This window comes from Nematolebias whitei, chromosome 14, assembly GCF_014905685.2.
Source record: "Nematolebias whitei isolate Nwh7 chromosome 14, NemWhi1, whole genome shotgun sequence".
Lineage (NCBI taxonomy): Eukaryota > Metazoa > Chordata > Actinopteri > Cyprinodontiformes > Rivulidae > Nematolebias > Nematolebias whitei.
In genome coordinates, this window is record NC_056511.1 from 35418313 (window position 1) to 35432103 (window position 13791).

At 40.8% G+C, this 13791-nt stretch overlaps 1 protein-coding gene across 1 annotated transcript in view; it reads right to left on the bottom strand.

The window, feature by feature from the left end:
• The window catches only part of LOC119420643 (unconventional myosin-XVIIIa), a 145701-nt gene that overhangs the window by 37887 nt on the left and 94023 nt on the right, over positions 1–13791 (bottom strand). Inside the window, exons 22-34 of the mRNA XM_037688062.1 lie at positions 12517–12660; positions 12217–12306; positions 11917–12036; positions 11688–11802; positions 10381–10508; positions 8435–8589; positions 7416–7539; positions 7097–7297; positions 6787–6897; positions 2011–2115; positions 1683–1829; positions 1381–1494; positions 357–473 (exon numbers count right to left, since the gene is read on the bottom strand). Coding sequence (XP_037543990.1) covers positions 357–473; positions 1381–1494; positions 1683–1829; positions 2011–2115; positions 6787–6897; positions 7097–7297; positions 7416–7539; positions 8435–8589; positions 10381–10508; positions 11688–11802; positions 11917–12036; positions 12217–12306; positions 12517–12660 — 1671 coding nt within the window. The remainder of the gene's footprint in view (positions 1–356; positions 474–1380; positions 1495–1682; positions 1830–2010; positions 2116–6786; positions 6898–7096; positions 7298–7415; positions 7540–8434; positions 8590–10380; positions 10509–11687; positions 11803–11916; positions 12037–12216; positions 12307–12516; positions 12661–13791) is intronic.

The window sequence follows — 13791 nt, forward strand, 5'->3', positions numbered from 1 at the left end:
TGTTAGGAATTATCTCAGCTAAACTATTTTTTTTAAAGCAATAGTTGTACAACTGACTGAATTGTATCCATTTTTGTGTTTTTTAAGGTTAGTTGTCTGTGGAAGCCATCTTGGAGTGGCTTGACCCCAAAAGGTATTCAGCTGTAGAGGGACATCGACTGATCACTTCCTGAGAGTTTTATTAATATAAGTCAAGAGGTTCATGAGAAATTTTGCTAAAAGACAGACAAAAAAACGCAAAAATATGCATACACACTTAGATGAGCAAAAACATAGTCACGCCTGGCAATAATTAAGAGTTTAATTTTCTTTATGGAATAAAACAGGTGGGTGAGCAGCTCCACAGCTTGAGCTACCTGTGCAACAGCAGCTTTGTGTTTCTTCATCAGCTCATTCAGGTCTTCCTGATCCTCCTCCATCCGAGATTGCACGTCGTTCTTCTCTCTCTGTAGACGGCTGACCTGCTCCTCCAACTAAGTGACAAACAGAGAAGGAAACACATAGCTCAGTACAGAATGACAGGGTTTATTTATGAGCTGCTGAATATAATAAACGATCATTAGCTGGCCGGGCCTGTGGAAACACTGGAATTTCATCTAATGGCACTGAAACACAGTCTGGACAGGAGCTCTGGTTGGAGGATGACACCAATTGGAGCTAATCAATTGGCTCATTTAGGCATGTGAAAGTGCAGCGAGTGCAGTGTACTAGCGATGTACTGAGTTCATCATCTGTGTTCAGAGGCTAAACGCCGGCACTCGATGTGCATTCTCTAATCTCAGACATTTACAGGATCCTCCCTCGCCATAAATGTGGCAATTAAAAACTAAAACACAAGCACGCAGCACACTGTATGCCATCCCAAGAGACACAAATATCTGCAGTCTATGAGTCTAAAATGTAGGCAGAACTCTCGGGAGACAGCTATTAATGAGCAAACTGAGGGGGAAGAAAAAAAAAAAAAACATTCGATAAAGCTCATTTATCCATTAGAGCAAAAACGTTGAAATCAGACATGTGCCAAAGGGCGTTTATTATTTTAATATCCCAGCTTGGCTTGATGGGTGCATATTAATGAGAATCCCGCTGCATTTTGAAGAGAGAATATTTGATATGCACAGGCCCTTAAGTAATCACACATTGTTGTTTCTGCTTTTACTTTCTCATTAAAAGAAGAGTTTTGAAACAAACTAAGCCAACAGAGCTCTGGTGTTTATTGCCATTTTAATGCAGACACCGATTGTTAAATTACAGATAAATGTGATGAAAAATACATCGTGTGTTGGGGCATACTAGACCTGTTACTATCACTTTGTTTCCTTCTGCTCAGCATTGCCGGTTGCACGTCCATGATGCATTCTAATCAGATGTGAAACTCACCTGCATTTTATTTTTGACCACATCCTCCATTTGGATATGCAGGTCTTCGATTTCAATCTCCATGCCCTTCCGAGCTTTCACCGCTGTGGCACATGTGAACTCTGACTCCTCCAGCTGAGAGACGCAGATGGAAAGAGGCAGGCAGGATGGGAAGGACAAACATTAGTGGGTCAAGATGAAGGATTATTACCGGACTCGCCTGATGATGTTTCATCTGCTCTTTAGATTTTTTTGGTATGCAATGCCACTCATTACCAGACTACAGTACTAGTGTAAGGCAATTGTGTCCCTGGATTACGTACTTGATTTTTGAGCTGGGCAATCTCCCTTTTGCTGGGGGCGTTGCTCTTCAGGTGGTCAAGCATAATTTGTGCATCAGCCAGAAGGACTTTGGTCCTCTTTAAGTCTTTTTTCAACCTCTTCTCAGTCTCCACATCCCTCTGGCTCACCTGAATGACAAACCACTCCTCTGCAGTCATCACTATTACACATACAACCATCTACCCTCCTTTAAAACTAACACTGCCTTTCCACACTCAAAAGCATTTTATTTCCAATCAGTGGAAGTGGCCCACACCAAATCACACACTTAACAGCGCTGACAGAGAGAAGAGGGAGTCAAGGAAGTACCTGGTCCTGAGTAATCAGAAGTTTGGACTCCAGCTCTCTTCTGTCACGCAGGACCTTCTGCTTGTCTTCATACTCCTCCTCCAGCTGAATCTCCATCTGCTTCAGCTGCAGGACACATATAAAGACATAGATGTTTTAAATGCAAACAATAAATTCCGAACTTATTTTGAAGGAACGCCTGTCATGCGAGTGATTTAAACTATTTTTGGATACGGTATAAACTTATGCTAAATTTTATGTTGTGAATATAAATTTGACCAATTATGCACTCCTTATCATTGTATAATTCATAATATCACACCATTTTGTAATTTTTTTTAATACATTACTTTTGTATAAAGCACTTTATTTTAAAACAGAGCTTAACAAGTGGTACACAATGTTTCCCGTCACAGGAGGACGTGAATAGTGAATATTTGTAGTTTTTGAAACAAGTGATTTTTCTGGGTTGGAATTGAACAAGGAATGCAAGTAAACCTTAAAACGTTTGGTGCAAGATATTCAAGTGGGTATGAATTACACAGCATGTAAGAACACTGTAAACCTACATATACATACTGTAAAAGATAATGAGTACTCGTCCAAGCACTGAACCCTGAGGAACTCCATGACTAACTTTTGTGTATGAAAAAGATTCATCACTTACATTTACAAATTGGAATCTATCAGATAAATATGATTTAAACCAATTTAGAGACGTTCCTATAATTCCATTATCATATTCAAGTCTCTGTTGTAGAATATTGTGATCAACTGTATCAAATGCAGCACTGAGGTCAAACAGGACCAGTGTAGTCACCTGTCCATTATCAGAGGACATGAGAATATCATTAGCAACTTTCATCAGTGCAGATTCAGTGCTGTGGTGAGCTCTAAACCCTGACTGAAACTCTTCAAACAGATTATTTCTTTGCAGATGATCACGTAACTGACCTGCAACTATTTTCTCTAGAATGTTTAAGATGAAAGTTTGTTTAGATATAGGTTCAAAAAAGCGTTCAATACAAAAACAACTGGACTTTATTTGTAACAGAAGACGTTTCGCTCCTCATCCGAGGAGCTTTCTAAATTCAAAGAGCAGTGAGTGAGGGGTTCAGGTTATAAGGCTGAGTGAGATAAGACACACACACAAAGACATACACACATATGTAGATTGGCAGTTCACACCTAAACACCTTAACAGTAGGTCTTTGTTCATTTAATTCACAGACGAGGCCCCTCTGTTCCCATCAAGTGTGAAAACCGGCTGGGAATCTGTTTTAAAGTTGCATTATAGGTTTTTGAAAATGGAAATCTGAGGCCTCCTCCTCTGTTAAGAGACGGCTTTTCTCATTTTATATAAATTGCTTCCTTCACCCCCCTCTCAAACCATCGTGTTCTCGGTCCAAAATGTGCACATTTTGGTCCTCAAAAGAGTGTCCCTTATCTGTGAGGTGGAGGTGAACTGCTGACTTTTGTCCAGAGGAGGTGGCTCTCCTGTGTTGAGCCATGTGTCTGTGAAGAGGCTGTTTAGTTTCTCCAATGTAGAGGTCTGGACAGTCCTCGCTGCACTGGACCGCATACACTACACCACTCTGTTTGTGTATGGGTGTTTTGTCCTTAGGGTGGACCAGCCTCTGTCTGAGAGTCATGCTGGGTTTGAAATGTACTGGGATCTTGTGTTTGTTGAAGATCCTTCTGAATTTCTCTGATACTCCAGCAACATAAGGGATGACAATGTTTTTACGTCTGCTGTTGTCCTTTTTCTGTTTATTAGTATGTTTTGTAGATTTCCTCACTGACTTGACAAAAGCCCAGTTAGGATATCCACATGTTTGAAGAGCTTCTTGAATGTGTTTCTGTTCCTTTTCCTTCCCTTCTGTCTTCGTGGGGACGCGTTTGGCCCGATGTTGTAGAGTTCTGATGACAGAGAGTTTGTGTTCCAGTGGATGGTGGGAGTCAAACAGAAGATACTGGTCTGTGTGGGTTGGTTTTCTGTAAACTTCAACGTTGAGGCTGTCCTCTCTTTCCATCTGAACCAAACAGTCCAAAAAAGGCAGTTTGTTTGCGTTTGCATCCTCTCTGGTGAACTTGATGTTGTTATCAACCGAGTTAATGTGTCTGGTGAACGCTTCTATTTCCTTAGCTTGGATTTTGACCCAGGTGTCTTCCACATAACGGAACCAATGGCTTGGCGTTGTTTCCTCATAGGAGTGTAGGGCTCTCTGTTCCACTTCCTCCATGTAGAGATTGGCAACAATGGGTGACACTGGAGATCCCATGGCACAGCTGTGCTTCAGTCTGTAAAAACTGTCATTGAACTTGAAATAAGTGGTGGAGAGGCAGAGATCCAACAGGGTGCAGATCTGGTCTGGGGTGAAGTTGGTCCTGTTGATTAAGTCCTTGTCTTGTAGAAGTTGTTTTCTGTCGGTTTCTACTGCTTCAGAGATGGGTATGCATGTGAAAAGAGGTCACATCATACGATACAAGGGTTTCTCCTGGGGTTAGTTTCAAGTGTTGAACTTTGTTAGCAAAATGAATGGAGTTCTTTATGTGATGAGGTGTGTTTCCAACAAGAGGAGCTAAAATACCAGCCAGATGTTTAGCAATATTGAATGTCACTGAGTTCATGCTGCTGATGATGGGTCTGAGTGGTGTTCCTTCTTTGTGTATTTTTGGAAGTCCATAAAGACAGGGAGTGGCTTCCCCTGGGTACAATCTATAATACAAAGATCGATTGATTGTTTTCTCCTTTTCAAGTTTTTGTAGGTAATCTGTGACTTTCTTTTTGTAGGTGCTGGTTGGGTCCCTCTTCAGGGTCTCGTAGGTGTTGCTGTCGCTCAGTAGTGTAGTTATTTTTTCCCGGTAATCAGAAGTGTTGAGGACTACTGTGCATCTTCCTTTATCAGCTGGTAAAATGGTGATGTTTTGGTCCTGGCTGAGTGATGTTACAGCTTTCCTTTCCTGTGGTGTGAGGTTTGAAGGAGGCGGTTTGGCACTGGAGAGGGTTGCTGATATTTCTATTCTGAGCTGTTCTGCCTCTCCTTCCGTCAAGTTGTTGTTCCTAATCGCAAACCTCACAGAGGTTAGAGAAGGTGGGCCTGTGATCGGAAGATCGCCGGTTCAAGCCCCGGTACAGACAACATCAAAAATGTGGGTGGGGTAGGTGGAGCACCCAGACCTGCCCCACCCTCATTTATCTGCTCCTCTGGGTGTCCTAGATAGCAGCTTTCTGCTCCACACAGAGGGCTGTGGTAGCTTGGTGGTCTGTAGTCAAGAAGGGCATCCGGCGTAAAAATAACTGCCAAGTCTTCGTGCGACTTAGTTCGCTGTGGCGACCCCTAATGCAGGGAGCAACCGAAAGAAGAAGAAAAAAAAAAAAAATATATATATATATATATATATATATATATATATATATATATACACACACACACACACACAAACATGTCTATATACTGTATATTGTTTACGTACATACGTACTAGATAGTATGTACGTACGTAAACAAGCGTATGAAAGGTCACCATCTAAAATTGGGTTGTAAGTCAAAATTCAAGACAGCCACCCCTAGTGGATGCTTATATTAAATATCTATCCAGTATCTATCTATCTATTCATCTACCTTTCTTACGCCATACATAAGTAGGTACAGACGTATGTACAGACAGACAGACAGACAGACAGACAGATAGAGAGAGAGAGATAGATACTGGATAGATATTTAATATATGCATCCACTAGGGGTGGCTGTCTTGAATTTTAACTTGCAACCCAATTTAAGATGGTGACCTTTCATACGTTTAGACGCAGCCACACACCAAAATGGAAGTTGATATCTCACTTGTTTTTTATGTTATCCAGCTCACAAAATCAATGACTATAAATGGAGTCAGTCTCCCTACCATCACAGACATCTACACCTCCAGATGCAGAAAGAGGGCCACCTGCATCATGAAGGACCCCACTCACCCAGCACACACACTTTTTGTCCCGCTCCCCTCAGGAAGGAGGTTGAGGAGCATTAAATGTAGAACCACTAGACTGAGGAACAGCTTCTACCCTGAGGCTGTTAGACTCATGAAGCTCTAACCAGAATAATCACTGTGAAAAATCACATCATGTTGCTGCTGATCTGTTTCAATGTTGCTGCTGATCTGTTTCATGTTGAGGTGTTCATGCGTGCTCATCTGCTCACACAGACTCATGTTTGTGCTGTTGTTTGACTTTTTTTTTTTTTTATGCTTTTAGTGTTTGGTGTATTTTTAGTTGATGTTTTTCTTAGTTCATATCTTAGACGTTATTATTGTTTATCTTTTACATTTTATTGTTGGATGTAACTGGGACCCTGTGTACATAATTTCGTTCCACCACATGTACCACATGTGGTGCGAACGACAGTAATGAAAATCTGACTCTGACTATGTATGGCAGCAGCCATTTTGGATGTTGACATGGTAACAGTTTTCCAAAGGATCCTTTGTTACATATAGATGTTGCCACACACAAAAATGGAAATCAGTGCCTTACTTATCATGCTCACAACATGCACAAACAGATGCACAGAGGCTATTTCCAATTCTCCCTCTATGCTCAGCGATGGGGGACAAAATAAAAAATAACCAGCTCACTAATATGTTGGTTTCTGCAAAAATCAGTTGAAACTTGAATGCATTCATGAATCGAAGTGTCTGTTTCTCACTGTTCCCTTGAACAGACCTAATTGTTAGTCTAGAGAAGAGAGGCTTAGAAAAAGAAAATAATATTAGACAAAGAAACAAAATGAGCAACGCCTACCTTCTTACTGCAGGACCACCTGATTTCCTCCACCTCTTCATCCCTGCTCTCAATCTCTTTGGAGTGGCTCTGTCGCTGCTTCTCCATCTCCATCTCAAGCCGCAGCTTAGTCTGAGTACAAGATGAGGAGACACACATAACGACTCATGATATAAATACCCAGGGAAAAAAAAACGCATTAGAATATATTGGTTAGAAACTTTTGTTTGCAGACTTTAGGTTCTTTGGAAAGTGCATTTCTTTAGTTCAAAACCTTGCTTGGGGCTTCATAAGCAAGTTTTAGCAATATAAATATTTATTTTTACCCTACCTGCTCCAACATTTGAATAGTTCCAGCTTGTTCGTCCAGCTCCTCCTCCTGGTCTTTCACCTTTGCCTCGAGGTCATGAAGTTGTTTCTTCAACTTGGCCAGCGAGGCCTCATCCTTGGACTCCTGGGAGGACAGATCCTGCATCTCTGAGTTCAGTTGCTGCACTTTTACACTGGTGGCGTATAATTCAGTGTCCTTGTCCTGCAGGTAGAAGTGGACAGTTAAAAAAAAAAAAAAAAGGAAAGCTAAATGCAGTGCACATCTGGATCAGCTCTATTACAGTTCATCGTACAGAGAGAAAAGGGGAAGAGAAGCTCACCTGCAGCTGCTGGCGAAGGTTAAATATCTCGCCAGTTATAATGTCTTTTTCTCGAGCCAGTTTCTCCCGCTGGCTCTTTTCTCTTTGTACTTCAGCCTGAAACTGGCTTTGCTCCAGGTCAAATCTGGAACGCACACAAGGAGACACAGACACACTAAATAGAAACCCAGGAAAATGTGAAATTTGCATGAAAACACAGTGAAAACCAAAGGATCCAGAATGGCCCAAACTTTAAATTATATCTAGCTTCATCATAAAACATGTGAAAGTATTAAAGTAAAATACAGAAATACTGTTTATTAGATGCACATTGCACAAATCAGTTATCCGAATCCTTTTAAAACAATTCCTTAACAGAAAGACAATTTGTAGCAAATTATGTCTGAAGAAAATCTTAACTAACAATGATTTAGTCTAAAATGTGGTATGAAAAGCAACATTGAGCATTCCTTCAAGGAATGCTAGGCCGTAAATTAAAAAAAACATGAAAGCTGTAAAGGCATCCTATCCTCATTGCATAACTAAACAAGCATTTTGGTTATCTTTGGTGGAAAGTTTCTCTTCTATTAGGCGTAAGTTTAGCAATGTATTTTAGTAATCTGCTAAATGTTTTCTTCTGCAGTCTGAAGCAAAAACATTTATTGTTAGTGAACTTAACAGCTAAGTGTTTCGTGCTGACAGCTTGTCGTAATTCCCCGTGTTTTTCTCTGAAGTGCAGCTGAAAATAATTTCACCCACAGAGCATCTTCAATTAGCCACAGGGGAGAGATCACATTCTGCCACGGCGATAGCTTCTCGAGTGCTTAAAGTCGAAGTCATTTTCTCAGCTAATGCAATTCCACAGATTACAGACCATCTCAGCCACTATTCAAATTACAGAAAACTTGAGCGTTATGCGAGTGGGCCCTGTGCTGGGCAATCCCAAGGGGAACAGAACTGTAAGATCTCTGTGATGTATGTTTATAATTAAAAAAAAGATGGAAAGGCAGACGGAGTGATGGGAGTACGATGAAACTGACTTTCTCTGTTTCTTTTCCAGATCATGGTTACGGCTCTGTAGGCCCTCCAGATGAAGCTTGGTGTCCTGCAGCTCAGCCGTCAGCTTCTGGCACTTCTTCTTCAGCTGCTGCACGGAGCGCTGCAGATCCTCATTATCTACCTGCAAATCGGCCAGCTGCAGCACACGCACACAAACACATCATTAATAATTAATGGCAGCCTAATGCACATCTATTTAAAGATTTCATGTCTGTAGCTGACATACATTAAAGGTAATCACTGCAAAGTCGTAAACACTGGTAAATAAAATCAAAACGTAATATACAAAATCTGCACTTTTTTTTGTTTATTTTGCATGGTTAATTTGTCATTAAAGTAAAACGTAAGGAAAGTGAATGAACAGCGACTAACTATCCAAGAAATTTTGTTTACCCATAAAAAACTGCCCAAGTGACTGAAAATGTGTAAGAAATGCCAAAGTTTATGCTCAATAATCCAGGTAAAAAAATTCAACAATGTTCAATCAGGTCACGTGGACGGTTTTTTTTTTTTGTCGAGACGTTTCGTCCTTCATCCAAAGGACTTCTTCAATCTGAGGAAACACCAAACAAACTGAGTCCCAGAAGCAGCATACTCCATAGTGAAAAAATAAAAAATAAAAAAACAGTTTGCTAGTGCTAGTGCTTTGTTAGAACCAGCAAACTTTTTTTTCTTTTTTTTTTTCCCCACAATGGAGTATGCCGTTTGTGGGAATCAGTTTGTGTGTTGTCTCTTCAGACTGGGAAGACCTTCAGATGAAGGACAAAACGTCTCAGCAAAAAAATAAACCGTCTAGATGACCTGACTGAACATTCTTAGGTCAAAATTTGGGATGGGGATGTCCAACAGTTTTGGTGCAGTGGAACAGATTTAAGCTCAGGTTTGTTGAGTAAAGTATGCAGATAAGGAAAGGTTAGCTCAAAACTGTAAACTTAATGGCCTTGCTAAGGTTTCCCAAAAGTTAGGCATTTGAATGCCAAGTTCTGTTGTTTTGGAGCTCCACCGCCCTACTTGATTCAGTAGTTTTCATGCTCACGCGTTCATGTTTAGCAGCAGATTCACATTAATATATTCACTGTATGCTCTGAGGTTCTTAACCCGTTCCACCATATTTGTTTACCTACACAGGCTACAGCCAAGTGTGACGTGCAGATCAACCCAGATATCAGTGTCGACACTAGTGTCATGGAAAGAAAGAGTTGGTTTCTCTCGTCTGCTTTCAATACATTGCTCTCATTCCAAATGCACGGTGAAAGAGATGAATGTGTTAAATATTTTGGGAGTTTCTGAATGAAAACAAAACTAAAAATAATGCAAAGTCTAAAACATCCAGTCTCTATGCAATCTCTCAGAGGTGTTGCTAAGGGATAGGGTGGGCCCCGGAGGCCATCTTAGGACCAGCAAACTGTTTTTATTTTTTCCACTATGGAGTACGCTGTTTGTGGGAATCAGTTTGTTTGGTGGCTCCTCAGATTGAAGAAGTCCTTTGGATGAAGGACGAAACATCTCAGCAAATAAAAAAAAAACTGTCCAGATGACCTGACTCAACATTGTTGGATTTTTACCTGGATTATCGAGCATGAACTTTGGTAGCATGAACTTTGGTATTCAGTCTCTACTTTGATTTTTTTTTCTGTATTTACAGTGATACAAGTCATTCTAGTTTAAAAAAATGCAAATAGCTGATTATTAGTAAAAATAAAATTTTAAAAAATCAGTCATTTAACAGTCATTTGTTGGATTCTACTGAGTGTTTTGTTTACACTGAGTGTGGACCCACATTTCAGAATACAAATCACTATATTGGAAAACTGCTGTAGTACTCATTCAAACTGCACTTTCTGATATAGTTTGGAACAGCATTTTTTATGCTTGACATCATAGTTTGCAGTGAGTTACTTTAAAACCACACATTTTTTTTCCTTGCCTTTCTCTCAGCATGTCTTTTACTCTGCTGCTCCGTTTCCAGTTTGTCATCGAACTCCTGCTGCAGTTTCTTTTTGGTGAAGTCCATTTCACGAACGGCTCTGTTGTATTTTACCCGCCACTCTCCTCCTGGAGGAAAAGACATACAATTTTAGAAAATGTCTCCGTGACATTTGGGCATCTCCCACTTTTCATGCAGGCATAGCAGGGGTACACAGAGAAAGAGGCTCAAAAGCTCAGAAATGATGGATGCTGTGGATTATCGAGCGCACTGTACTGGCTGAGATGGTTATCGCGTTCAAGGACCGACATAATATAATCTTTCAGGAAATAAAGCTTCTTTCATCAAAACCTGACCTTTTGGGGTCAAAAAATTCTGCAGGAAGCTACAAAGCAGCCTTTGCGTTTCAACTCTAATCTTGAATAAACCTTAGGTACGAATTCTGAGCACACTACAATAGCAGTTAAGAGGAGGACATGTCTAAGTGGCACTTTCCACAGTTCTTTGCCGACCCTAATTCTGGAGCTGTCACAGGCTATCAGAACTAAAACAGCGGCCAGGCAGGCATTCAGGTTCAGGTTCATTTCCAAGCCTTATCATTTCAGCGCCTGTCCATTTCTCCTTCACATACCAACACGGGCTCCTCCATCAGTGCAGCTCATTAGCATATATATAGCATAATGACAACTTGCAGGGCCACCAGCTCTGATTCCAACGATTACTTTCTCATTCATCTAAGAATTCTGATATGCTCTGTAATGGCTTGTCTGCTGAGGTGGGTTGAAAAGGGAGTGGTATTGGAAGGGGGGAGGAAAAAGCCTCATGGACAATATGCTCTCAGCAGGCGCTCTATTTTCTAGCAGGGGGAAACCAATCAGTGGCGGGCATTAGTCGTATGCCTGGGAGTGAACATCTTAATCTGCTAGCGGTAAATCCCAAACTTGGGAAATATTCTTAACGGCGTTATGCAAGAAGCGGCCGAGCCTAACCGCCATGTTTCCTGCTGGAACGGTCAAACAAAGCTACGTGCTCCTGCAGCTACAATTAGTGTAAGAGAAGTTTTCAAACTGTGCAGATAATTCTGGTATAAGTGATTCGGTAAATTATGCTCCTGACCTGAGCTGACATGCCAATTAGGGAGGCTTAGTCAAGCTGCTTCTGTTGTCAAAAAGTACAATTAATTAGGGAATTTGAAATAAATGTTTAACGGGCTCTGACTGTAGTACCAGAGAATGCTTTTAGTGCAGTGCAAATCTTTATATTCGTCATCATGTTTGGCCTATAGATAGCTTTTAGCTCGAACTAACCAGAATCATCACCGTCGTCCATCTCTCCATTGAGCTCGGAAGTTTTCATGAGCCGTGCTTCCATCAGCTCCATTTCCTGTGATTCTAACCGTTTTGTCATGGCGTCAAACTTCACCTGGAAAACACCGTTTAATTACAAAGGGGAAAATCAGTGATAGAAAATAGGAATGTTTCAAATACTTCTGTTAACGGTGCACATTGCGTTTTGATTTTGTATGTATATATGTGCCTGTAGATCCTTCATGTCCTTCTCCAGACGGAGTCTCTCTGAAGTCTCAGTCTCCAGCAGCTGAGAAGCTGACTCACTGGTGCTCCTCTCATCAGCAAGCTCTGCCAGCAACTCTGTGATCTGCGTGCGCGCACACACACAAACACAAAGTGTGAGGCAAAGCTGCAAAAGTATTCACTACAGCTCCAGTGCAAGTTACTGATCAAATCTTTAACTTAGATAGAAAGAAAGAGCAGAACTCTACAACCAATCTCAAACACCATCCTGCCAGAGTGCTGTGACAAAGACAAAGGGACCCACCCGGCTCTCCAATCGATCAGAGTTCAGTCTCAATTCATTTCGCTCTTTCTCCACTCTCTCCAGCTTCAATTTCTGCTGCTGTATCTCCTCCTGGAGCACAGATTACAGCCATATATTTTACATGAAGTGTTACAAGATAAAACCATGAAATATTATACATCAGAAAGAGTGTCAAACTTTGATAATAGGATGGGCCACACTAAATTGTCAGGTGATGCAGTTTGAAAGTGATGCAAGACTGTGTAAGTGAAGGAAGTCTGAAGGGAGCTGAGGTGGATTTGATAAGAGAGGTCTGCTCACATCTTTGCTTCTCATCTGCTCCTCGGAGAGCTGGACTTCAATGAGGGGCCGGACTGTGGTGAAGACCTTCCACCATGGCCAGTCCTTAACGCCACGATTCTTCTTAATGTTTTTCTGAATGCACCGGATAGCAAGGTCCTGAATCTAAACACACACACAAAAGGGATAGATGTTTAAAAATGTACCTACAGTGACTGAGAGGCTTAAATTACCAGCATTCCTTCAAGAGAATAATGCAAATCAACTTTTAACACAACTAAGTAATTCATTCAATTCAACAAAGGGTCATCTGGACAATTTATTTTTTTGTAGAAACATTTCGTTTTTCATCCAAAGGACTTCATCAGACCGAGGAGCCACAACAAACTCGGTCCCATAAGTGGCTTACTCACATGGTGGGCCAACCAGTTTGATGGTGATAAAATGGTTTCTGGGGCCCTCCCTCTCCCTCGTCAACTCCTGAGGAAGCTGTAGCCAAAGTTGTTCAAAACATCACTGGAGTTACTTACATAGTTGGTCAGCCCACATCCAGTGGGTTGACCCACTATGTAAGAAAGCTATTTATGGGACTGAGTTTGTTGTGGTTCCTCGGACTGATGAAGTCCTTTGGATGAAGGATGAAATGTTTCAACAACGAAAAAGAAACCATCCAGAGGACCTGATTTAACTTTGTTGGATTTTTTTTTTTTTTTTTTTTACCAGGATTACAGTGTTGCACCTGAACGTTGAAATTCAATTAATTGTTTTACATATAGCATACTTTTTTTCACCAAATGCCAAAAGGTCAAGGTAAGTGACAATGTTTTACCCCAAGTTTGCATGCAAAATGTGTAGTGCTGTATATATATATATATATATATATATATATATATATATATATATATATATATATACACACACACATAAGATAAGATAGAACTTTACTGATCCCTCAGGGAATTGTTGTGCCAGTTTCAATACAAAGGAACATACACAAGGAATCACACAAGATATAAAAAATAACAAAGAATATAGAAATACCAACAATTAAGGTCTAAAACACATCAGATGCAGACAGAACAAAGTGTTTATTGGGGTGCAGGATTAATTTTATTGTCCTATGTGTAGAAAGGTGGAGGAGTTGAAAAATTTCATAGCCACAGGGAGAAAGGACTTCCTGTGGCGTTCAGTGGAGCACCCTGGTGGTCTCAGTCTACGACTGAAGGTGCTGCGGTAAGAGTCCAGGGTGGCATGCGGGGGGGAGATGTGTTGTTAACGATCAGAAGCTGTATATAT